At 32.2% G+C, this 27992-nt stretch overlaps 3 protein-coding genes and 1 long non-coding RNA gene across 4 annotated transcripts; all 4 read left to right on the forward strand.

The window, feature by feature from the left end:
* The first annotated feature begins 12317 nt into the window (after positions 1 to 12317).
* Positions 12318 to 13492, forward strand: LOC139482762 (uncharacterized). The gene is made up of 2 exons (XR_011654943.1): positions 12318 to 12501; positions 13051 to 13492. It is a non-coding gene; the product is annotated as an uncharacterized lncRNA (long non-coding RNA).
* Positions 13493 to 13623: 131 nt separating this feature from the next.
* LOC139482933 (uncharacterized) lies at positions 13624 to 15095 on the forward strand. The gene is made up of 2 exons (XM_071266961.1): positions 13624 to 13771; positions 14317 to 15095. The coding sequence occupies exon 2, from the start codon at positions 14421 to 14423 to the stop codon at positions 15093 to 15095; it is 675 nt and encodes a 224-aa protein (XP_071123062.1). The 5' UTR covers positions 13624 to 13771; positions 14317 to 14420.
* Positions 15096 to 15748: 653 nt separating this feature from the next.
* On the forward strand, positions 15749 to 20785 carry LOC139529860 (uncharacterized). Its single transcript, XM_071325798.1, has 2 exons — positions 15749 to 20161; positions 20706 to 20785. The coding sequence occupies exon 1, from the start codon at positions 16669 to 16671 to the stop codon at positions 19093 to 19095; it is 2427 nt and encodes an 808-aa protein (XP_071181899.1). The 5' UTR covers positions 15749 to 16668; the 3' UTR covers positions 19096 to 20161; positions 20706 to 20785.
* LOC139482934 (uncharacterized) lies at positions 19101 to 19889 on the forward strand. Its single transcript, XM_071266962.1, has one exon. It carries the CDS (start codon positions 19101 to 19103, stop codon positions 19887 to 19889), a length of 789 nt encoding a protein of 262 aa, XP_071123063.1.
* Positions 20786 to 27992: the final 7207 nt, after the last annotated feature.

Raw genomic sequence — 27992 nt, forward strand, 5'->3', positions numbered from 1 at the left:
TAGTCAGAATGATTATTTTAAGTTGTAGTTTTTTTTTCTCAGTAATTTCATATGAATCATTGCATGCTGAATATATCGCATGGCCTCTTTATATTAAAGATTCACAATTCCTTTTATTAGGACGTTTGTATTTCGTGACATTTAATTCGCTTTACAATGGAAGACAGAAAAAGAAGGGTTTTTATGGTTTTGCGCGGAAAAAAGTATGAAAAATAAAATTCCAACTTACATGGCGTTTGTTAATAATGTCTGCATCCTGAGAAAAGGACATTTAAGGTGGTATATAACAATAAAGGGAGATAACTCTGTAAACATCAGCACAATAATTGACCATATTTTATTGATAAGGAAGTAATAAGTTTCTCAATGATCACAATTAGTGTTTGCCAAACTGCTATATATCCAATAAGATCTTTCCGATCAAATGTACTGTTACGTTTTTTTGGTAATTTCTATATTTTTGCAAAAGGAAAAAGTAATTATTTTGTCAACATTTTATGAAAATTAAAAAAAAACATATTAATTCTAGTCAAGGTGTTTGGTACCACCATCAGGAGATTTTGTTATTTCGTTGATAACGGTACATGCCCCCGTAGTTTGTAGCGATAAATTTTCCTATCACTCTACTGTGCTAAGAAGAGAAAGTATCAGTAAGTAATATCAAAGGCTACTTTCGTAAAATAGCGATTATAATTCTTATCAAAATACTAAATGTATTTATTACGAGTACAGAAACAACTATAAATTCATTAGTTATTAGAACTTCATTATCATGACATTTTCCTTCAAAGCTATGATTTGTTTTAAATTAATTAACATTGCACAAAGTAAAGTCTAATTCGTTCCATTCGAACAGTAGTCGTACTTGTGAGTAAGTTAAACGTCAGTAAAATGACATTTTAATATCTTTCATGTCTTTATATGCAAGGACACATAGACAGGTAATGATTGCTTAGGGTGTGCAAGTCAATTCAATGTCTAAATTAATCTGCATTTTATTTTACATTCAAGTAACCAAAGATTCAGATATAAAATTTTAAATTTGCAATTGCCAAGTTTTTAAGTGCCAATCCTACAGATGACCCTGTAGAAACACCAGAAGACAAAAATGACCCAATACCACGTGAGACGAAATGGACGAAATAGGTTACAATCAATCATGCTGTTTTAAACGTAACAGCAATTTTCAGAGTGAATATTACTGCTTATCCTCCAAGCGTCACAGGAAGATAACACTTTGTAACTGAATTCAAATATGGAATCAATAATGGTGTCTTAAAACTGACTTTAGAAAGAGGTACACTTCGGTTGTAACATATTTAGAGATAATTAGACCTCCTCTAATCTGGTCAGTTATAACATATATATTGTTAAATGCAATTTTTTTTACGAGATATTTAATATATTAATTAAAATAAACTGAGTCAAACGTTAAAATAGTGTTCTACACGATGTCATGATTGTATAAAATCCCTATACACCACTAGTGGTAATATGTCATTCTTATTTCTTCGATGAACATGTTTTTCCTTCCTACATGTCCTACAAAAATGTATACTTTGAATCAAAATGCAAAAAATATTGAAAAATTCTCTATTGCAAAAGTCTTTAGAGGCAAGCTCCTTAATGCTCCTCAAATAGCACGAAGTTATATTTGGACTCTACATAGCGCCTTCAATTAATTTAAACACACAGAATAACGGATGTGACTAATCAGGAGCATGTAAATCAGTGGTTGTTATTATTTGTCGTATATCATATTATTTAAATTTAATTTTTTTGTTTTTTTGGTTTAACTGTTTAACATTAACTTTTTTGGACCTTTTATAGCTATGCGAATTGGGTTTTAGTTATTGTTAAGACTTTAGGTCATCAGTATTTTTTAAGTTTTATGTCATTTGGTTTATGATGGACAGGTGTTACATTTGCAATAACACCACATCTTCCTAAGTGTATATTAAACAACTCGTATGATACAATTTTGTAGGAGAAAATATTACAATACCTCAAATATCTCGTGGTTGTCGAGGTAATAACGATTTACCGACACCAGACGAATTTCTCTGCAGGGAATCTAATGTCCAATTTAATGAATGGAATGCACACTTGCCATTTAAACATGAGGATATGTAAGTCAATACATTTAATTTATGTAAATTGTACACATAATTGAAATTATTATATTTAGCATAATAATATGCTCTTTTAATACATGGATTTTGCTCAGTGTTGGAAAATTTATGTGTATCTGTATATTTTCACATCTTTGTGCCGGGCTCTCTTTGGAAAGATTTCTCATTCAGATAAATGCGACAGTAGTATTCCGCTGTTCTATAGTCATGAACCCATCAAGTGAAACTAGATTTGGGTTACGAAATAAAATCAAGGGTTAGACATCAACTTTAAGAGGTAAACAAAGGAACACTAAATTGCAAAACAAATAAACGCCAACATACATTAAAACGGATTATTTGATAACAACAACCATATTACTACCTTGGGACAGGACATTTAAGGATGAAATGATGGTTTCAACCTAGGTTTATATATAGCCAAACCTCCCGCTTATATGGCAATGTTTTAAATGACGCTTAAAATTACAACATACGTGACAGGTGCAAATAAATGTAAAAACACATAGGAGAGGAAAATACATAGATAAAAAATAAAATAGAACATTACAACAAGTGAAACATTGAGTAACAACGTACCACTTATATGAATCTAAGACGGTACACCAGTGCATAATAAACGAAATAAAACAAAAATGGGCGTCTGACGAATTTATTAAAAGTATACACAAGCTTTTCTATTTTTATATCAGTTTAACCAACCATGTCCTCTATCTGCAACTTTAATGACAAAAAGATTACTTCAATAATCTTTAAAAGACAAACCCAGTTTAAAAGTGTACTTTATCGGGACGTATGCAAATGAAAATAGAATGTTTAATTCATATATTTCCAGTGTTACGTTCACGCTGCAAATAACAAATGGTGGATATTTGTATTACATAGACAGAGATGCGTACCCGGATAATCCCGAGACTGCTTCTCGCATCTTAGAGGATTTCTACGGAAGGACTGTTACCAGAGATTTTGTAGTTCAATGGGATCTTGTTCCACCTTATCACCAATGTGTTGAAAATGACGGCTTGAAATGTGCAACCTCACCTATTTTCGCCCAGGAAGTAACAAACAAGGTATATGTATTTGACAGAAACCGGTCAGACGGTATTATATGTAAGAACAGGGGCTGTATTTAATGTAATATTCGTTATAGGTATACGAGATGATATATATCATAGTTTACTAACAAATAATGAAATATTAACCACTTCTATGTAACGCATTTCTTTACCAATTTCATGGAAATTTCAATTAAACTGTCTTTCTAAGAAGACAATATTCCAGCACATACAATGTCTCTTATACCTTTACATGATAATCACATAAACAGTATAGCAAGAATTGATTAGTTGACATAGGACTGGTTGTTTCGATAATACATATACTCAGAAATTAAGCTTTCACTTGCTATTATAAATGTGTTTGCTGTGTAAAAGAGTGTTTTCAAATGCTTAAATGTATGTTTATAAGTGAAATTGCATTGGTGAATGATGTTCGCTCCTCTTTGTTTTGGTTTGTTATCATATATGCGGAATGCCCTGGTTCTATCAATGGTGTGGCATAAACAAAAATTGCCAACTAACCCCTACATTTCTTTTCAAAATTTTTATTTCCCGCCATGGTCAATGACTTATATCTCGAAAACACGTTTCTTTATTTATATGCGATCAATGTATTACAGTTATTTAAAAAGCTTGCTATTTTGAAACAGAGAAGCGAATATCCTTAATTTTTTTTCATATTTCAGGTTCGTTCAAACGCCTTTGAAACACGAACTGGTATGATTCTTGTAAACCGTTGTATGATACTATTTTGTAGGTATTTTATAAACCTCGATATGAATACTACGAATTAACCACTCAAAAAGTCTTTATTGTATATGCATTTGGTACTGTTATATCGCCTTTTCAAAAACATCAACAAAATCTATGCGAGAACAATTTACATTTTTCATGAACGACAATACTTTCTTATTTCTTTTTTCTATAGAATGTATTTTGGGTTCGATAATATCGTTTCTATTACGTAACAAACAAGCTCCTGAATATTGATAAATAGTTTTTTAATGCATTTTCTTTAAATTAATAAAGTTTACTAGTTGTTTGATTCTTAGTTCTTAGTTCTTTGTCATTCGTCCAATGTTGACAAAGCTAAACACAATATAAAAAAATCGTTTATGCAACCTTAAATGATTTAATTTAATCAAAAGTCATCCTTTAAGTTTTATGCGTAGGCTATTACGAAAAACATCGTATTACATTATTGTATATTGTATATCTTCATACGTGTCAAAGAATGTATTGGGAAAATTGAATGTTGCCGAATACGGTCCAATTCACAAATTGTCTGTCTTGTTTCGATTCTTGAATCAATGATTTTCATCAGCAACAATATAGGCACTATGTAAATACACTTGCACATTTAAAAGGATGGAAGTAGATATGCGGTCAGTATTTAATTGAATAGATCTTTTTAATGATTTGCAAAAGAATTTAAATCATGGTTTCAAATATATAACAAAACACAATTTCGTGTGAAAGAAAAAAACTAGACCATAGAATTTGAAGATAAAATGTGAAAATAAAGCTCTTAAATTGAGATTTACAAATATACAAAATGGACCTGGGCAAACAAATAGGTAAATTTTAAAGATAGTACATCTGCTGATCAAGAGTTATCTTTCTCTATACATCAAAGTTATAAAAATCTATCAAACAAATAATATCCATACAGTCAATCGATAAAACTCACAATGTTCTTTATTGAGATGAAAAGTTAAAGAAATGAATAACATTCTATTTCAAAATTTGTACAATTCATTAAAACTAGATCGATTGTTTTCTGATATTTAACCATCTGAAATAACGGAAGACACCCAAACTACAATAAACAAATCATTGTTTTCTCTGTGAGTCAGTTCATCGTCATATATATCACAAATTAAGTATTCGCATACTTCGAAAATGTGGTTGTCTAATTTTCAATTAACATGGTTTAATATCAGACATTTTTGATGTCGACATACTTAAGTTTTATTCGAATCTCGTCTCAACATACTGCTAGTTGTTGTTACATTTTTTAAAGATTTTGGTCCAACTCAACTCCGGCTAAATGTTTAAGCTTTGAAAAGAAAGTTATTAATGGTTTGATAAAGGAATATGGTAAAATTAGCCACTGATCAGTGCGAGCTTCATTAAATCAGCATGTTTGGCGAATTCCTAAATCCAGTGTAGATGTGTAGCGGCTGCAGTTATTATCCGTTTACATATTTTCAATATGTACTTTCCATCTTCCAAAGACACAGTTTAATATACATGGGAGTTTCATCAAGAACGTTAGTCTGGTTTGAACTTTTGAGGTTTGCAGTAGACAAAACAAAAAACATCTGGCACTGTGATAAAAGAAAGAAATGAAAAGTAAGTTTGAATATTTACACTTAGTTTTACAAATAGAAGGGTTCTTATGTTTCAAATGTATCCTGTCTTTTTGGTTCTTTCATACATAAGATAAATGAAGCCATTCAATGTATAACAGTATCGAACAAATGTTTGCAAACGCGTTATAAAAAAGCCTCAGTGTGTTGATTAAACTGGAACGAACATCTCGTACAGTGCATGACATCGATGTTTAGTTTGCTATTGTCAAATCAGATGTCATAATATAAACTCATCATAGTAACCATAATTGATTTTTTATTGGCGCCAGATGTCCGTTTCGTTTCAAAAAATTATCAATGACCTTCTGATGCAGTGGATAAATGTTTAAGTTCAATTTTTTTTTCAAATATGTAGTTGAAGTTTTATTTCGAATGTTGTTGTGTATTTACAAAAAACATATATATTTATATAGAGCATCAATCACACTAAGAGAGGCCAATTAGAATCCTGGTCCAATTAAGTCTTCATGTGTATGTCGAGCATATTAACATGTATAAGTCAAAATGAAAATGATAACTTAATGCCAGAAAAAAAACACGACAAAAAAAACAGTCCACTATAAACTCATCATAGATACCAGGATTAAATTTTGTATTTAAGCCAATTGCGCGTTTCGTGTACAAAAGACTCATAAGTGATGCTCGAATCCACGACTGCATTGTATATAAGTCTAAAGAATTAGTAATCTAAACTCCACAAAGAACGTGGTTATCTCCTCTGCTAAGCAGCCCAAGCATATTTGGCTTTATGTTATCCGATTCGAGCATCATTTATGAATTTATAGAAAATCGCATCTGGCGTACAAATGTGGTATTTTTAATGAATTTGTTTTTGAATCATTCATATTATGTATGATATTAAATTATTAGATGTTTTTACGGATAAGAACATTTATAATTGAATTTGCAATGCGATTAGTGCTGCTCGGTAACATAAAGGATACATCGCTGTAAAGTAATTTACCTCAACTGCTATTTGTTAACCACGTTCAATGCTGTTCATGTGATGAATTATGTATTAGGAATAACAATATAATGTACATACTAGAACGAACAATCATATCTGAAAAGAATGTCAATATAAAAGTTCCTTATTTTTCTTGAACCTGTCTTGTTCTGTTCATTTTTAAGTATCACCTTCTCAAAACCAAAATGACTGAAAAGCACTGAAGTAACTTACATGTACCACTTACGGTTATAGAATGTATAAAACCATCTATAGGGTGCTCAGATTTATATGTTGTTTGTTCATTAAGGTCTAATATGTCGAAATATGGCATAAAACATTAAAACAATAGTATTTTTTATATTTTTTTTATGTTATGCAAATGTATAAAGTAATAATTCTCAGAAAAGAGTAACAATTGGTTCCTATAAACATACTCGCCCATTAGACACAACATAAGTGTTTTGTCTATCAAATATCATTATAATGTTAGAAAAATATGTTTGTGTTAGTATTGGCCATTCCGTAATTTATATATTGTTTATGTTATTATAATTTAGTAATACTTGGTCAATAAATATTGGAGTCAAATGTTTGTTACCGGGAGGAACACCAGCCCGGTAGTTTTTGTAATGGGCTTCGTGTTGTTCAATTGCGATATGTCGTGTTTTGTATACTGTATTTTTTTCAATGGCGTTGTTTTTCATCATCAGCAGTAAATGAATTTGACTATTTCTTTTGTAATGTCTGCCTTTATTTTGAATCGTTTTATTTCAACTTGTATCATACTTATCAGTTATGTTTGTTCACATTAATATACCTCTTTACTACAGGAAAAACAAAATCAGTTCAAAGTAAATGAGATAGGGAGATACAACAATATTGATTTAGTTTATCGGTACATTTTCCTATCTGTTTCACGACTAAGAAGTTCAAACATGATATCTTGAGGTGATGGACATATAAATGATGAGATAAAACGAACATAAAATATAAGTCACACATAGTTATTTTAACCACATAAAACGCTACTCCCGCCAGCGATCTTTTACTGTGACGTCCGTCTATTCTCTTCCAGTGTTTTTGGTTTTCTAGCTCATAAACCGGTTGCTAAAATATAGTCTTAAAATGATATCAAATTGTTTACCTTTTTCGCCTAAATTCATTAGATTTGTGAATGAACTATTATACATTTGTTTTCCTTTTACAAGAGGAAATAGTAAAAATAATGTTGTCTTCTTTGTCTTCATTTGCGGTATCTGGGAATCGAACTTCTTTTCATGCATTTAAAACATGAATTAATACACCATTTTTTGTCAATTTGATAACAAAGATGTATCCATTTTTATGCATATATGTGCAAATATTTTTGTTTATGAAATTAAAATGAAGGTCACGTTCTTTTTCGTCTTAAAACAGTTCACTATAAACATTTATCATTCAGCAATCAATTTTAATGCTTAAATTTGCATTTACAGTATCTTTCTGACTCTTTATGATTTGCTTTTAAGACTGTACACAAATATATTGTGACAATGTTCTTGTAATTTTGTTTTGATGATTTTCATCAAATTTATCTAACCCGAGTATACGTTTAATCAATTACATTAACTGATCTAGTTTATTATTCAAAATAATGATGTGTGTATATGGTATCACTGAATATGATGAAATTGAGAATGGAAATTGGGAATGTGTCAAAGAGACAACTACCCGACCAAAGAGCAGACATCAGCGGAAGACCACCAATGGGTTTCCAATGCAGAGAAACTCCCGCAACTGGATGAGTCCTTCAGCTGTCCCTAAACAAATATGTATGCTAGTTCAGTGATAATGGACGTCAAACTAAACTCCAAATTGTACACAAGAAACTAAAACTAGAAATCAAACAATTCTATCAAAGACCAGCTAGAGGCCCCTGACTTGGAACAGGCGCAAAAATGCGGTGGAGTTCTTGCTTAAAATTAATTTAAAAAACTTGCAGTTTGTCTTTACATTTAATCAATAGTTTAATTAGGTGACATAGCAATTAGTGTTGGTCTGAGCTCTTTGAAATTGTTTTTTTGTTATTATCTCAACGCAACGCTTGTTAACCTTTGCATCTAACTTAAAGAACAAAATGACCGAATACATATTTGAAAAAAACTCATGTTGATTGGACGCCTTATGTCGCATACATATTTGTTCAAAAAAACCTGTTTTGCAAATCAAAACCACGGCCATACTTTTACTTCGAAAGGTATGACGTTGTATATTTTCGTGAACTGACGATTTAAGTGACACATACAAATAGGAACAAACGATCACATTATATATTATATATTAAGGACTTCTCAATATTCATCTTGAAATTCATCCAAACAAATTAACAATGACCTTTTAAATCCCGCCTTATTAAAGGCAAATTGACAAACACGTATTCAAGTTTATTGATGTTAATATTGGTTTTAGATATAGAAAAACGCTTATGTTCTATTGAACTCTATTTGAAAAAAAAATCTTTCAAGTTGGCATATTCGAATTTGTAAACAAACTGCAGTTTTACGCAGTATATAAACTCCATTAAATGCACATCATATAGCAAAATTTTGTTCTCAATATGATCATGATGTACACTTTATGTACGCTATTTCTTTACAATGTTTTATATTTGATTAGATTTTTTATCAATGTCCCTTTTGTAAGGATGACAATGTTATTTACTAAAAACAAGTTAAAAATAATATGCATCCAGATATTCCAAGCACTTACAAACTATATACAAGGAATATGACAGTTGTTTTCTATACGTTTGATGCGTTAGAGCTTTTGATTTTGCCATTTGATAAAGAAATATCCGTTCTGAATTTTCCTTGGACGTCGGTATTTTTGCTTTTTTGATTTTGATTTTGTTTTTTGTAACATTGAAATAAAATGTTGACATTGTCCTGATTGTTAACATTCTAACAGCTGTGAGGAAAAGATAAACAGTCTTTTCAACATTAATGTGAATGCGATAAAAAGCACTATGCAAAAGCACACAAACGTTTACATCAAAAACATTTTAAACAAATACAGGCTTAAAATTATACATGCCACTTCACATTTTTGAAAAAATGTACTCGCCCCTATTCAAACTCATAGTCGAAAATAAACTGACAAGTTTAACGTCATTACAAAAAGTACAAAACATTTCCGAAATGACCAAAAGACAAATAACAGTATACAAACACCACATAAAAAACCTAAAGACTGAGCTAACAAACTGCTGCAAAACCCGAGGATGAAGAGCCTGCTCTGTTTGTTGCACCCATCGCGTTGTTCATGTAAATACAACATGTAAAACATACAGGTCAATACACGATCTGCCATAGTATTGTCTAAATTCACAGAAGCATTTATCAATAGGTTATACTGAAAAGATCCAGTTATATTTCATAACAAAACGAAACCAATTTTGATATGCGAAGTAGTTACCTACATGGCTGGAAATCAATTATTTAACAGCAGCGTTATGCTGGATACAACACATTATGGACTTTCCTTTTTGAGTTCAGTATTTCTGTGATATTATTATTTATACCTTCACTGTTCCTTCCACTATTTCCCTGGTTTAATTTCGTCACAAGCTGCCAAGATGGTATCTACCTGTTTCAAACTTTAATCTTTTAACATATACAAAAACAAAATCTTTAAGATTTAAACAAACGAAGAAACTGATAATGAACGATTGAGATACATTCATAAAACGAATTTAAAGCTAACATGTTATTATTATTGGCATTTGTTTTTTGTATAGACAAATGGAAGTAGGTTCTTAAACATGTTAAAACTAAGTATTGAAGACTGAATCACTTTGATAGACCAAAAATCGAAATACCACATGTCAAGACAGTCAGTAAGATAAATTTGTCACACGGTGTGCAAGTGACCTAAAACGATATATATGGGGTAAGTAAACTCCATATTGGGATTCGAGCTTCGCTCTCACCTCATATGAAATTAACTGACCCCATATATATCGTATTAGGTCACTAACACACCATGTGACTAATGATAGATCCCACACTTTATATACCAAAAATAGGAATATGTAAGATGATATTGTTGCCATAATGGTTGTTTTCCAATAATCATAATATGAAATGTAATGTTAAATCAAAATAAAATATAACAACGGAATCAGTTTACTAGTCCTGATTGTATGAAGAGTAAATAAAAGTATCATAGGATACATTGGTAAACGTGAACACAACATTTAATTATTGTACAATGTATATATCTGTTATTGGTCATCTAATCGTGACAGTCCATTAAGGTTGATATACAAGTTAACTTCCTTGTGTTTAAAGTTATTTAGTAACCAGATTTTATAAGTGCTACAATTAAATGATTGTATATACAATGGAGATCACTTCTAACCTATCATTTGAACTGTCAGAATATCTGTCATAGAACTGTTCTAAACTGTCCTAGAACAGTTCTACCTAGAACAGTTCTACCCTAGAACTGTTCTAAGTAGAACTGTCAGAATCAGTTCTAGGTAGAACTGACTAAATCAGTTCTAGGTAGAACTGACTAAATCAGTTCTAGGTAGAACTGACTAAATCAGTTCTAGGTAGAACTGTCAGGATCAGTTCTAGGTAGAACTGTCAGGATCAGTTCTAGGGTAGAACTGTCTAAATCAGTTCTAGGTAGAACTGTCCAAATCACTTCTAACCGTAGAACTGTCAGCAGAACTGACTAAATCAGTCAGGACTGTAGAACAGTTCTAAATGACGTCACTGCAGTAAGGGCACTTTAGAATTTAGAAGAAATAAATCACTTTCAATTACTTTGCTATAGCAGATTTTCTATATTTTTTACTGATCAAACGTTACAGGTACACATATCGAAGTGAATAAAAGGTTATCCAACTCATCGGAGAAATATTTTTATAAGATTGCATAGGAAACATCATTGTTTACGTTTCTTCGTTCCCCGTTTTTAACAGTCTCCTCATAAATATAACTCTGCATTTAATTCATGGAATTTTAATCGTAATTTACATTGTTTGCCTTGGATTTACATTCATTTAAGATTCTGTTTTGACAAATGTTCAAACGAAAATTGTACAGTGTATGAATTATGGGATATTAATGAAAAAAGTGTTGTATTATAACGTAAAAAAACTATATACATTTGCACCATCTCGTCAATTTAGCCAGACTTATCCATAACGATTATAAATGATATCAGGGAGTCTGGAACTCAGAAAAATATACTCATCTGAACATGAATGAAACATTTGCCCCTGGACGTTCGGCTACAAACAAAATCATGCATTTTTCTTTGCCTTCTTCAAATTATATTAATAGTATACTATTCCAAGAAGAGAACTTCCCATACATGTACTTTTCATTTTAAAATAAAGTATATGAGTCAGTCATGTGAGTGTTGGATGATGCTGTAAAATAGTTTTGTTTCGCATATTAAGTGTTGTTTTTATTTTTAAATGTCCCTGCCGGTCATTTGAAAGTTTTTTTTTTGTACAATTGTCTGTATAAGAAGGCAAGTAATTTTTGGGCAGTGGTATTTACCTTTCATTGTTTGTTATAAAGTATAGGTGATGTCATAGAAACCCAAATATTGGAATCCAAACCAAAGTATTCACTGAAAGCAATGAACTTTCCAAAATTTGCGTCACACTTGAATTATTATTATATAGTTTAAAAATTTATCAGCCTATTAAATTTGTCTAAAAGTTTTGTTATGTCTTTACAATTCTTAAAAAGTAAAGTATTTAGAATCTTTAAATTTTCAGTTAAATTTTCAAAACAGTGACAGAAGCCTGGAGATATCTAAATCTGTTATTTACGAGAACCAAGATGTGATGTATTGTGTCTTTGATGGTTTGAAGCTGACTGAAGGAAACTATACAGTTCGTATAAGAGCTGTAAACAAAATGTATTTGAGAAGTGACACTGTTGACAACAAAGTTGGAGTCTCAGCTTTGCCATCTAGTCTTACAGGTAATCTTACAGCTAAGGAAAATAACGTATAGAGAACTATAATGTTAAACACATTTTTTGTATCAATTTTTTTGTGAACGTTATTGATATTTTTTTACCATGCGAAACAGATTAGAATAATGGTAAAACTATCACGTATTTAACTACACATTGATTTTGAGAGATTCCCAAATTAGAAGCCAACTCTCGCATCAATGATTTGAACGAGTGTCAACCCGTGTATCACATCTGTGTTTTCAGGCTGTTGATCTTACGTGTTCACAAAAGACTTATTCATTTATCAACAAAATTGATAAAGTATGTAATCAATTGCATATTTAACTATTTTTCATCTTAACAATTTCAATAGAAAAATAACTGTTCTCATCATACTTCAAGTTTTAGGGATAATGAATCCCTACTATAACTCATCATTTTCATTTTGCTAAGTAAAATACTATGACATGTCTGAAAATTTAAGGAGTCGTATATTCGAAGTGATTTAACAAGAACTCATTCTTTTGGCACATTAAGAGACATTAACTTATAACAGTAATGTGTATTTTGTAGGCACACCACGTCTAGAACACTTTATTACAAATAATACCGTCACAGTGTCTTGGACGAATCATTTTAAATCTCAACAACCAATATACTACGAGGTGTCAGCAGGAACGAAGTTTGGTGGAGCAGACATTATACAATGGCAGGAAACTACGAATACATTATTGAATTTGACATTCCTCCGAAAATAAGATTTACAAAAGGGTTGATGATTTATCTTACCGTTAGTGGAATATCTGCAAATGGAATGGGCGAAGTCATCAATGCTGTTGTTCAAATTTGAAACTTTATGTAATGTGACAAGTTTTAGCATGTAACTTTAGACAAATGACATATTGATACTTTTTAAATTCATGGCTCTGTGAATTTTTAAATTTTGATTTCAGTTGATTGTATTATAAGACTTCAATTTTAAAACAAGAATTTGCTGAATAAAAAATTTAAATAGCTCATAGCTTTCTTACTAGTAAAATATTATGTTTTCTCCACATTGCAAAGAAATATACGCGTTATTCCATGTTATGCAAACAATGATTTATAATAGTTATTGTGATCTGTTCTTTTCACTCATACTGTCGTGTTTCCGGAAATGAAACGGAGTTCACGTCTTTGTTTTTTATCTTCTTGTTATATACACTTATTTTTATATCCGGCACGTTTGGAAAATGTGTTCACGCAAAATTTTGTACAATTTCTCATGAAATTTGTAACTTCACGACACCAAAGCGTAAGTTAAAATGTAGCATATTTTTCTTTACATATGTATAAACCTTCTCTGACAAGTATATTATTTTAAGTCGTCTTAAACAGTTGACAAACATTCTTTTTGGTCATTTTACATGAACTGTTTATCATACCTTTTGTTTACTTAATTCTTATATCCAGTGTGCTGTTTTGTATTTCCTTTGCTTTGATTAAGATGTTTTCTCTTGAGAAGTATTTAATTTGCGTTTTTTATTGTAAACTACTCACTTCGAATCGTGAAAAAAGACGACTATTTTCTACTGTAAACCACAAGCATGTGTGCTACTGTTTTTTTACTGTAACTGAATTATTTTATTAAATCTATTATGAACTGTGAATTTGCTTAGACTATTATGACAATCATTGTATAACACAAGTTGAATATTGAACATTTCATTTGACAAAAAGAAAAAAGATGATTTAAAACCAAATATTGTGTTTTTAGCATTGATACTTTATTGTGTACTGTTATGCTAAATTTTTGTAATGCTATTTGTTAGTAAGAATTGCTTATTTTGTATTTTTCAGTTTTTCACCCTCTCCGGAGGTTTGTTTATCAAGTAAAGAATTTGAAGTCTTATTAGTCTTTCTTGTGAGCCATAACAGTGAAAAAGCTTCGACCAGTTGTGACAATGGCAACCTACCGAGAACTAAAACAGCATGAACAGATAGACTTCACTCAGATAAAACCGAGTCGTTCAGTTTCAAATCACAGTCACTTATCAAGTAAATCTGATATATTAAGAAAAAAAGCACAATTAGAGACGAAGGTTAAATACAGTGCAAAACAGGCTAATCTTATAAGACAAAAGGCAGCCCTAGAGGCAGAATTAAGTATCCTTCAGATTAAAGAAGAGACTGAGGTGTTGGAGTCAGAGATCAGGATATTGGAAAATGAGTCCATGGTAGGAGAGGATGACGATCTAGACTCTGTATCTGAATTTCAAAAAGAACGAACAAAAGAATATGTTCAAAATCTACATATACCAGATACAAAACCAATTGCAATAGTGAATACACCAGAAAAGCAATCTCCACAACTTAGCGCATATGCAAATACATCTACACCATATGTGCCTCCTAATGTTAACAACAATAATTCACAAATGGAACTGTGTAATTTGATCACAAAGATGATGGCTCGGAAGGATATTGTTTTATCACGACTTATCAAATACAATGATAGCCCATTACAGTTCCTATCTTGGAAAGAGACATTTAAAGATGTTATGAAAGAACTTAGTGTGACTCCTTCAGAAGAGTTGAATCTTCTCATAAAATGGCTTGGTCCAGATTCAGCAAGATAAGCAGAAAGTATCAAAGCTGCCAGTGCTAGTGATCATGTTGGTGGTTTACACAAAATTTGGGACCGATTGGACGTTCGGTATGGAAGTCCAGAATTGATTGAGCAATGCTTAAAAACCAAACTTTCCGAAGTTAACCAATACTGCCAAAGATTATGAACGCCTGTATGAACTATATGACATATTATGTGAAATCCAATTTGTTAAAAACAATCCACAATATTCACAAGTTCTCGCTTATTATGACTCCTCAACTGGCGTTAATCAGATCGTAAATTGTCTTCCTCATAACTTACAGGAAAAATGGTCAACAGAAGCTATTAAATACAAGAAAAGGCACAATATGTTGTACCCGCCATTCTCATTCTTTGTTGATTTTACTTATGACATGGCAAAATGGCGTACAGATCCGAGTTTTCAGTTTGCTCCGCAAACAAATAAAACTTCTAATCCTGCTAGTATGCAATCTAATTTGCGTGTATCTACTAGAAAAACTGATGTATACACAATAGATGAAAAGCAAGTTTGTCCTATTCATGGCACAACTCACGATCTCAATGAATGTAGAGCTTTCCGTCAAAAGCCAATGACTGAACGTATGGACTTGTTACAGAAAAATAGGCTTTGCTTTCGTTGCTGCAGTCTTAAGAAACATTTACAAAGAAGCTGTAGAGAAAATATACATTGTAATATTTGTAAAAGTTCAAATCATCCAACAGCTTTACACATTTACTAACAAGACCAAAACATAGATCCATATAACGGCTCTCAATCTGTAAATGACTGTGAAAGTGAGAAGATTCACGAAGGGGAGCTTAATAACCTATCACATGTATCAGCTATTTGTACAAAGATTTGTGGAAATCCGTTGAGTAGTAGCAAGTCTTGTGCTAAGATTTTGCCAATTTATGTTTATCCAAAAAATAAAACACACATGGCTCAGAAAGTATATGCAATCATAGATGATCAAAGTACTCATTCATTAGGTACATCAAAGTTTTTCGATATATTTAATGAGAATGCTGAACATATAAATTTTACATTATCATCATGCTCAGGCAAAGTATCTACAATGGGTAGAGTAGCAAGACATTATACAATTGAAGCGTTAGATCATATTACTTCTATAAACATTCCATCACTAATTGAATGCAACGACATACCAAACAACCGTGATGAGATACCATCACCAGAAGTGGCAGCTAGTCATGATCATCTTAACAACATAGCGTCGCACATACCACCCATTGACCAGAATATCAAAATTGAATGACTTATTGGTAGAGATGCGATTCAAGCCCATCACGTTCTTGATCAACGCTTGGGAGGTGACAACTTGCCCTATGCTCAAAAGTTGCCATTAGGGTGGGTGATCGTATGAGAATCTTGTCTCGGTCAGATTCATCGAACTGAAACTGTAACTGTAAACAAAACTTTTATTTTGCCAGATGGACGCACCTCTCATTTTCAACCTTGTGCAAATGCTTTTACTGTAAAACCTGAATCTATCTTTGAGAGAACACCTTACGATGAAACTATTGGACCTTCAATCGAGGACAAACTATTTATAGAATTGATGGATTCTAAAGTGAAACAAGGGTCAGATAATCGGTGGACTGCACCTCTTCCGTTTCGCAAAGACAGACCTGTGATGCCTAATAATAGAGTACAAGCAGTGCAGAGAGTTAATTCGTTGGAACGTAGTCTTCGCATGAACCCTAACAAAAAAGAGCATATACTTGAATTCATGAATAAGATGTTTGTGAACAAACATGCTGAGAAGGCACCAAATCTACCCATAGGAAATGAATGTTGGTATCTTCCCTTTTTTGGGGTATATCATCCAAAAAAACCTGGAAAAGTGAGAATTGTTTTTGATTCGTCAGCTAAGTTTAGCGGAACTTCATTGAATGATGTCTTAATAAAAGGACCAGATCTAACAAACAATTTATTAGGTGTTTTACTTAGATTCCGTAAAGAGGCTGTAGCAGTGACAGCAGACGTAGAACAAATGTTTTACAACTTTAAGGTAACAGATTCACATAGAGACTATTTGCGTTTTGTATGGCATGAAAACAATGAAGTTCATCGCCCTCTTATTGATTACAGAATGACTGTACATGTTTTTGGGAATAGCCCTTCTCCCTCTGTTGCCACATATTGTTTAAGGAGAGCAGTGCAAAATGCAGATAATGACATTCAGGACTTTGTTTATAACAACTTTTATGTTGATGATGGGTTGATGTCATGCCCAGATGTTGAGTCCACAGTTGACCGTATGAAGCGAACTCAAAAGGCTCTTGTAGATGGTGGTGGATTGCGACTCCATAAATTTGTGTCGAATAGTAAAGCCGTTCTTCAAAGCTTTCCATCGGAAGACTTATCTTCGGACCTCAAGGACCTGGACCTTGGATCTGAAACTCCTCCTGTACAACGCAGCCTAGGACTTTCATGGGACATTTCTGTCGATCAATTTACATTCAAAGTGTCTTCAGAGAAAAAGCCGTACACTCGCAGAGGTGCATTGTCGGTCATTAATAGCATATTTGACCCTATTGGGTTTGCGTCTCCAATTACAATGAATGGAAAACTAATTCTCCGAGAGATGATGTCAGAATCTGGACCTGCAAATTGGGATAAAGATCTCCCTGATCATTTGAAAGTAAGATGGGAAAATTGGGTATCCTCATTGGTTCATCTTCAAAACTTACAAATACCACGTAGATATTCAGATATATCATTTTTAAACTCTACACATTTGGAGGTTCATGTATTCAGTGATGCGTCAAAGGACGCGATAGCATCTGTGGCTTATTTGAAGTTGTTTGGTGAGAATAAAAGTGAAGTCTCCTTTCTGATGGGCAAAGCTAAAGTGTCGCCAGTACACGGCCACACAATTCCGCGTTTAGAGTTATGTGCAGCTGTCCTTTCCGTCGAGATTGCAGATACTTTGAAAGAACACCTCAAATTAGACTCGACTTGTTTTCATTTTTATACTGACAGTAAGGTTGTTTTAGGTTATTTAACTAATGAAACACGTAGATTTGATGTTTATGTGAGCAACCGAGTTAACCGAATAAGAACATCAAGTTCTCCTAGCCAATGGAGCTACATTTCAACTGATCTGAATCCAGCAGATGTAGCAACAAGAAGCCTTAATACTGTAGATTTACCCAGTTCAGTCTATCTGCAGGGACCAACATTCTTGAGTCAAGATTCAGATATTGGAAAACAAATGTATCCTCTTGTCGACCCAAATGATGATAAAGAAGTCCGTCCGTCTGTAGTTACTAATAAAACTGACATTAATGAGGAAGTAGGATTGTCAAGCAGGTTTTCTCGGCTTGCATCTTGGAAAAGTCTAGTGAGAGCTATTCAGTTTCTTAAAGCGTTTATTAGAAAGTTACATCAAGAGAGTCCACCTTCTCGACAAGAAGTGGAACAATTTATCATCAAAACAGTGCAAGCAGAGGCATTTTCAAACGATATCAATGCAATTAGTTCCGTTGGTCAGTTACTTCCTACATCAAATTTATTGTCGCTTTCACCTGTGTTAGACAAACATAATATTCTTAGAGTTGGTGGACGTATACGACATGCAAAAACTGTTGAGCTACATCTTCAGCCAATAATTATTCCAAAGAAACATCATTTAGCTGTGTTACTGACGCGTCACTATCATGAATTGACATGTCATCAAGGCAGACACATGACTGAAGGAGCCTTGCGTTCAGGAGGCTTTTTGGGTTATAGGCAGTTTCTACAATCATCAGACAATGTGTCACATGTAAGAAATTGCCAGGTCAGTTTAAAGTACAAAAGATGTCTGACCTTCCGGAAGATAGACTCACTCCAGGACCTCCTTTTACCTTTGTGGGAATCGATACTTTTGGACCATACCAAATCATCCATAGAAAAACTAGAGGCTCATCAATCAATCAGAAAAGATGGGCAATATTATTCACTTGTTTGGTTTCAAGAGCGGTACATATTGAAGTCATAGAAGAAATGAGTAGCGCCAGTTTTATCAATCCATATCGTCGTTTCATTGCTATCAGAGGATCTGTTAAACTTATTCGATCAGATAGAGGAACAAATTTTGTTGGTGCAATACAAGATTTAGGAATCACAGCTGAATTCATTGAAAAGGGCACTGTTGATATAATGCTATCACAATACGGAACTATATGGAAATTCAACCCTCCGCATGCTTCACATTTTGGTGGATCATGGGAAAGGATGATAGGTTTAAGTAGAAGGATTTTAGATTGCATGCTCATTCGTGAGAAAAATAGACTCACACATGAAATTTTAGTTACTCTAATGGCAGAGGTCAGTGTTATTGTGAATTCAAGGCCGTTAGTATCTGTCTCTACTGACCCGGATAACCCGGAAGTATTATCTCCGTCTATGCTCTTAACACACAAGAAAGGACAGGATGAACAAACTATGCTACAATTTGGAACTAAGGACATGCTACGTAGTCAGTGGAAGATGGTTCAAGGACTCGCAGATGAATTCTGGTCAAAATGTAATAAAGAATATTTACATACACTTCAAGTAAGGAAAAAGTGGAAATTGCCGATAAAGGACTTAAATATAGGAGACATAGTTCTCATGAGGGACAAAGAGTTACCAAGACCACAGTGGCCGATGGCAATAGTAACAAAAGTTTTTCCCAGTGCCGACATGAAAATCCGAAAAGTGGAAATTCGAACTATTAGAGACAACAAACCCAGTTCATTCATAAGACCAATTGTTGAACTCATTCCTCTCGTTCTTACTGATCCAAAATGACAGTCAGTTATTTTTGCAACTTTATACCATCTTCTTGTTCAGTACATGTATATTGCTAGATAAGCATAAAATTTGTATTTTTTTTTTTGTGGTGATTTTTTAAAAATCAGAAGGGGAGTGTCGTGTTTCCGGAAATGAAACGGAGTTCACGTCTTTGTTTTTTATCTTCTTGTTATATACACTTATTTTTATATCCGGCACGTTTGGAAAATGTGTTCACGCAAAATTTTGTACAATTTCTCATGAAATTTGTAACTTCACGACACCAAAGCGTAAGTTAAAATGTAGCATATTTTTCTTTACATATGTATAAACCTTCTCTGACAAGTATATTATTTTAAGTCGTCTTAAACAGTTGACAAACATTCTTTTTGGTCATTTTACATGAACTGTTTATCATACCTTTTGTTTACTTAATTCTTATATCCAGTGTGCTGTTTTGTATTTCCTTTGCTTTGATTAAGATGTTTTCTCTTGAGAAGTATTTAATTTGCGTTTTTTATTGTAAACTACTCACTTCGAATCGTGAAAAAAGGCGACTATTTTCTACTGTAAACCACAAGCATGTGTGCTACTGTTTTTTACTGTAACTGAATTATTTTATTACATCTATTATGAACTGTGAATTTGCTTAGACTATTATGACAATCATTGTATAACACAAGTTGAATATTGAACATTTCATTTGACAAAAAGAAAAAAGATGATTTAAAACCAAATATTGTGTTTTTAGCATTGATACTTTATTGTGTACTGTTATGCTAAATTTTTGTAATGCTATTTGTTAGTAAGAATTGCTTATTTTGTATTTTTCAGTTTTTCACCCTCTCCGGAGGTTTGTTTATCAAGTAAAGAATTTGAAGTCTTATTAGTCTTTCTTGTGAGCCATAACACATACTTACCTGAATATTTAAAACCTAGCTCCATATATATTCTTATCCTACCCCCTATAAATTTATAGGGATATAATTGGTTAAACGACTACATGTGGTGACTATGTATATTTGATATAGGGTGTTCTAAAAAATATAAGGTTAGTTACCATGCATGGTTAGTTACAATATGGGGTTAGTAAGGAGTTACTTCCCTTACAAAACAAAAAAGATGGCACAACCCTTTATAAAAACAAAATGGTGTTACAAAATTATGAAAGGATTCAACAGACGAAGAAATTAATGATAAAAGGTTGAAATAAATTCAAAAAACATAAAGCTAATATGTTGTTATTGTTGGCATTGAAGAGTTCCTTCCCTTTTAAAACAGAAACAAAAAAAAAAAGAAATCTGGAAGGTTTCAGCAGACGAAGAAATTAATACATTTAATGAACGATTAAAATCAATTCATCAAACAGATTTAAAGTTGAAAAGTTGTTTTGTGGGGCATTTTTTTTCTGTATAGACAAATGGAAGTAGGATCTTAATACTAAGTATGGAAGACTTAATCACTTTGATAGGTCACTAGTCACTAAGTACCACTTGTGAAGATAGTCGGTAAAATAAATTCTTTACCAGGTGTTCTAGTGACCCAATACGTTCTCACCCATATGGAATTTACTGACCCCATATATATCGTATTAGGTCACTAACACACTATGTAACTGATAAAATATTTATTAATTCAAAATCAAAATCAGCAAACATATATTCAATAATTTCCATTCAAGTCCTCGCAGTGTTCTGAAAAGTTAATAACTAAATTTTCGTACTGAAATATAAATGAAAATTGATAAGTCCCTATCAAATAGCAAATTCAAAAGCTCGAACACTACATGATAGCCATACAGGTAGATTTCTCTACAAAAAAGTAACTTCAAAATTGAAAGTCCTTCATCAAATGGAAAAAAAAAAACATCAAACGAATAGATAGCAACTGTCATAGTCCTAAAGTGGTACAGGTAATTACTTTTGTCGAACATGGTGGATGAATCTGGTGTTATAGCTAAACCTCTCACGTGAATGAAGTCACAAAACACTCCATTATTTTTAGAATAATGTGTGAACAAAACAAATCGACGTAATAGATAAGAATGTCAAAAATGTGGAACAGCAATCAACAATGTAATCTATAGTGCCTAACAAGATTTTGTGAGGTAGACGAAATTGACCGTAAAACGATCGTATTGACTTATTTCCTCCAAAAATAGGTAGATCGGACATATTTTGACTGTATTAATAACTTCCTTAGTTTGGGATTAATTGTAATTAGCATGTTCCAATGAGACTGAAAAATGTTGTTTTTTTGTTAGATGAATAATAATTTTACCTGACGTAGCCGTGTGTAAAATTATTATTTCGGCATTTCTCGAAAAAATGACTTGTTGATTGGAATAAACGTCTTATTTGTAAACTTTTTCTGTTTTTCTCCGCAATTGACTATTAAAAAATAATCTATTTACTGTGTATTTTGAAAATATTGTGAAAATAGGAGAATTGGCATTTCATACCTATACTTTCATTGATAAAACATAACACGGACTCATCCAGTGTCCAGTTTGAAGGTCATTTTAGTTACTGTCACATTCATGCACGTTCTGATTTAATTACTAGTCATGTATGAAAAGTATAAACAGTTTGAATGTAAACTAGTAATAACTTAACCCAATTAAATTGCGTTATATTTAATAGCAATGACCGGTCCACATTATAATAAGTAATAGGGGTAAACTGGGTAGGGAGAAAATGTAAGATATTCAAAATTAATTTTTTTGCGATAACGAATAAAAATTTGTCAACCAAAAGTTTTGCTATAATTTTATTAACATGTCGGTCTGTAGTGGTACAGTTTTTTATCTTTCATTTATTTGTTTAAGGCCATACAAAGTTTGGGCTTCAAAAGTCCACATAATTATTGACTTTATACAAAAATTTATCCTTTTAAAACATAAAATGTTTCCAAAACAATACGTTTCTACAAAGTCAAATCATTTCTCAAAACACTGCAAAAAATTTCATTTCGATTGGTACAGAAGTATTGTCATAAACTGCGTTGAAATAAACAGTGGTATAGCAAACATCGAATTCCCTCACGAAATCATGTTAGGCACTATAATCTTAATCACTATAAAAACAAACAAATATGTCAACAAAGATAAACAAATTGCAGATGGACAATCCAGAAAAAAGCAAAAATAAAAAGACAATAAAACAAATATAACCACCGCGTAACAACTCATTGACGGGATTTAAAATAACCAAACCGAACTCATATGTCAAAATTAAACAGACAAAACAGAAAAAGAAAAAGACCAATACACAAACAATAGTCCATAAAACACAACGTTATAAACTTAAGATAGAACAACACTAAGTCCACCAAAACGTTGGAGTGATATCAGGTAATTTGTAATTTACAAAGACCAAAAAAAGAAACGCTATTACACTTAATTAGAATGATAAATAACATCAGTACCTAGCATCTATACTAGACCATGATGTATTATTTGTGAAGTTGATACTGGATATTTATGAACAAGGTTTAAGTATCCTCCGACTACCAAATTTTATTTTACAAAAAGTACGAATCGTTCTTAGACATAAGATAATGACATTGTTGTTGTGGCTGTGCTATATGTGTAAAAGGCCAAATATTCGACTGCAGCAGTCATAACATGTTGCCAGAGAGTTTGCTTGGGAGACATTTGATCAGTCTAGCATCTTTCAGCTGTCTACTGAAAGTTTTTCATACCCACTGATTATTCAAATCACCATGACCTAATTTTACATTTCTGGTACATAATCCTTATATATTAAAATATGTTCTTCTAACAGCAACATATTATTCAATGTCACCGCTTGAAAGATGGCAAGAATCACTGCAGTCAAAGTAGTTGATCATCAACTATTCGCAAACGGTTGTCTTCTCTAATCCAAACACGTAAATTTTTCACATGGCACTGCATATATTCAATGCATAATGAGAAATTTGAAATTATCTATATTTCTAATTATTGGGTCCTGTTTGACATCACTGTTGCTGCAATCTTTTTTGTACATTGAAACAAAGAAATGCACAGAAAGAGACTGTTTCTGGAACTTAAATACAATTAATTACTTGTTTGTTTTGCCTTCAAAACTACGTGAGACCAATTATTGCCTGAATAATCCTTCGAATATCTACCCCGTTGTGTAAGCATACAAATCTCGTAACAATTAGAAATTCCAACAGAGGAGAAAGTCTTCACAACAACTGGGAAAAGAACCACGAAACTGCATGCGAAAGATATGTACACTTTACAATCTGGCGAAATAGATGATGGGCCATGATAGCAAAGAGTAAAATTACTCAGAAAAGCCTATATATTCGCATTGACACTTACCTGTTTTTCCATTCCGATATTGATCGACCATCTATTATCTGAAATACCTTACGGCAAGAATTAACACCAGATCACCGGTCACTATCGTTCGAAAGTAATTCTGGTGTGGTTTCATACAAATGTATCTACAACAAAAAATATAATAAAAGCATCAACAACTACTGTTGAATCATTACTAGTATTATTTATGGAATGACATCTTTCATGGATTCCGTGTTTATATAGTTAAACCACGAATTAAACTGTTGCTCGTAATGCTTATACGTATTGGTGGTCCGCCTTAAAACAAACATGAACTCGTTATTATCTTTACTATATGAATTAATACTTTGCGCAGTTTCTACTTTTTTATGGTCTGATCATGTAACATCCAAAATTCTTGGAGGATACTGAGAGCGTGTTAAATGTAGCAGTAATGTTGTGGGGATATATTTGTTAGATTGGACAAACACTTAGTCGTCTACTCCTTCCCTAAAGATAAAGAAACACTAATGCGGCCCGTTCGCAAAGAACATACAAATGTATCGCATAGGAGGCGTTTTTACTGTTGCTTATGTCAAAAGTACTTGTGTTTTGTATTACCAAACTTCCCTGAACCATTGCGAAGTATGTTAATTTTTTAAGCACAAGTAAGGATAAGGTTTATATTTATCATGAAATAACTATTACTTTATTCAAATTTAATACAAATGCCTGCAGCTGCAGAATTAAACATAGAAGCAAAGAACTTTTAAATTTGTTGTGTTTTTACTGCAGACACGACCAGTTTTTCTTCTGGTGTATGTCTTATAAATGTTTCACCAGACAACAAGATTATTAAGCAAAGTAAGTTGTTGTAACACTTTATTAACACAAATATGTGCGCTCATTCAAAGCTACAATAATACATTTTCATTTATGACGACCCGCAGGCATATTTAAACATTCCGCTTGAAAAGACATGACGGCACGTAACATTTTACCACACAGCTACCCTTGAAGCTTTGTCTCTTCCGGATTCGTATAAGAAAAGCAAGATCACAAATAATACTGAAATTCGAGTAAAATTTAAAACTGAAAGTCTGAATCATACATAAAAACTACATTCCAAAACACACCAAACGAATGTACAACTGTCACTCTCCTGACCTGGCATATGCATTTTCCCATGTAGAAATAGGCGGATAAAACCTGTCCTCATAGCTAGCCTAATCTCTCACCTGTGTGACAGTCGCATCACATTCCTTTACATTGGCATCGATATGATAACAAATCAAATAGATCTAGACATAATAAAAACTGTAAAAGAAATAAGACAATTACCCATTATTCGAAAACAATGTCTCATTTTAAATGCGCTGAACAACCATTATAAATTCAAATTATTCAGCAAAATAAATATTGCTTACATGTATCTAATATAGATAATACAAAGGAACAACAATATAAGATCAAAAGACACTTCAACAACTCAAAATATCCAGAAAATCACATATAATATACAAATTCACATCAGACTTGCCAAATCATTTGCTGAAGAACAAGAACTAATTAATGTACTTGATGAATGATGAATGAATAATTTAAATAATGGAACTATTTAACGGATATGAGTTTTATAAATTTTGAACAGCGGTATACTACTGTTGCCTTTATATTTTTATATTTCTGTTGGTTTTTTTTTTTGAAACTTTGAAGTTTATCAATTGGTATTTGCACGTAGTAGTATTTCTATATCATAGAATCATACATTTTTTCTTTTTCAATTTAAAGAAAATTGCGTTTATTTTAAATTTGTCGCTTTGATGACATCCCAAAACAAAATCGAACGATCGATTGTATTGAACAGCAGATGTGATGAAAGGAGGCGTTTTACTTCGTTCTAACAATGTACAGTTTGTTATTCTAATCTTGTATAAACGTACGGATATCCCAGTATTTAACTTAAAATATATTGTTCATAAGTACTTAATCCCCTACTTAGATTTATAACAGGCTTTTTGACACTGGTATAACAAATATATTTGGTATCAAATATGCTTTAATCCTAAACATTCGCAATTTACAAGAGACAAGTGAAAAGAACACTTTTATACCAATGATTTTTTTGGAGTTTGAGTCGCTCATTCTTTAGTTGCTATATATATGTGTTGTATTGTTTATACTGCTTCATGTTCATTGTTCATTTTTTGACCAAGTCATTATAACTTTGTGTGTGACTAACATACATTAGTGTTAAAGAAAGGCCTCAAACGACATTGCAAGTTGACATGTCTTTGTAAAATTTGCATCGACGGACATCCTGCTAATCCTTCCGTCGCGTTTTTATTGGTGTCGTGTTGATCAGTTTCAAGATTTATGTAGGTGTAATGCAACAATTGATTTTCCCATATAAATCTTCGTTACATTTGCAATTTTCAAATACTTGTGCAGTATTTATATTTGTTTCAAATGAAGATATACTTGGCATGAATAAAGTTTTATCCTGTCCAATACGATAGACAACAATTCACATAACATTTCATTACATTTAAGAAAAAACATCACTAGAAATTAACCAATAAAACGATAACCCCAATTTTACCTATGTACAAGCTTTAGTAACCTTGTACCCTCAAGTTTCCAAAATATTTTATACAAAACCAATAAAAAAAAATATGGTGCTTTTAAATATCCAAGCTATCTGTTAATGACCCAAAAATGTTTTTATGCAATGTCATGTAGAACTCATTGCCTACAATTGTCAATAATTTAATTGTATTAAACCTATAGTATTATATAAGGTCTGTTTATATTTTCTCAAGTAATTTGATGTGATTGTCATACAAGTGAGAGGTTTAGCTAGCTATAAAACCAATTTCAATCCATCATTTTCTACACAAGCAAATGCCTGTGCCAAATCTCGAATATGATTGATTTTATCCATTAATTTGATGTGTCAGAGCTTTTGACTTTGCCATTTAATTACCAACTATCCGTTATGAATTTATGGGAAGGGTGAAATTACACTGTAAAGAAATTTTGGTCCAGAATTTTGAAGGAAAGTAGTGATTTGGTCCAGCTGAAAAAGGTTCAAACTTAGCACTTCGGAAGCTGTCAAAAGATTTCAAGACGCCCTAAACATAAAATTGTCCATATTCTCAGTTAGAGCCGATGAGGTTTTCTATAATTTTGATATAATTTGTCCCAAAAGTAGTACAACACACTGTAAAAGTTTCTTTTAGACAGCGCAGGTGGGATTTTTTTCATTTTCCTTTATGTTCTAAAAGAAATGCACTACGAAATAATTTGGTCTAGGACCTATTGTGATGGCGGTGTCCGTCGTGCTTCAAACTGTTGCATCAGATTTGTTTTTACATATGTTATGTACTGTTCTACGTCTAAATACTTATTTCTTTCAATGATTGTTTGGGCTTAGTTTGGCATGACATTTATATTTTGTAACAGTATACTGGTCCCATTGCAGCTCGTTCTTCTAATTTAAAACAAAATAATTGTGAGTATTAAAAAAGATATAACATTGCTTCCATTAAATGAATAAATGTATATAAATCAAAATTAAATTTACATTCGAAACCAAAAGAGTGCTTATGACTAAATAAGTTGACATAAGTTTCACTATTGTGAACATATATGTAAGGAGGACAGCGAAGCGTCAAATTATGTTTGAATTTACTTGCATCAAGAAAGAAGAGGAAACATTTGGCTCCCTCAAAAAATTTCTCAATTCATTATCAATCTTTCGAACGTTTTATTGGTGGATTTAACATACATGATTAAAATTCAAAAGTAAGACAGCTATGCATGAG

Source organism: Mytilus edulis, chromosome 7, assembly GCF_963676685.1.
Source record: "Mytilus edulis chromosome 7, xbMytEdul2.2, whole genome shotgun sequence".
Taxonomy (NCBI): Eukaryota; Metazoa; Mollusca; class Bivalvia; order Mytilida; family Mytilidae; genus Mytilus; species Mytilus edulis.

Excerpts from the sequence above, each read along its gene's own strand:
- LOC139482933 (XM_071266961.1), top strand. The coding sequence starts at position 14,421 with ATGGCAACCTACCGAGAACTAAAACAGCATGAACAGATAGACTTCACT.
- LOC139529860 (XM_071325798.1), top strand. The coding sequence starts at position 16,669 with ATGGATTCTAAAGTGAAACAAGGGTCAGATAATCGGTGGACTGCACCT.
- LOC139482934 (XM_071266962.1), top strand. The coding sequence starts at position 19,101 with ATGAGTAGCGCCAGTTTTATCAATCCATATCGTCGTTTCATTGCTATC.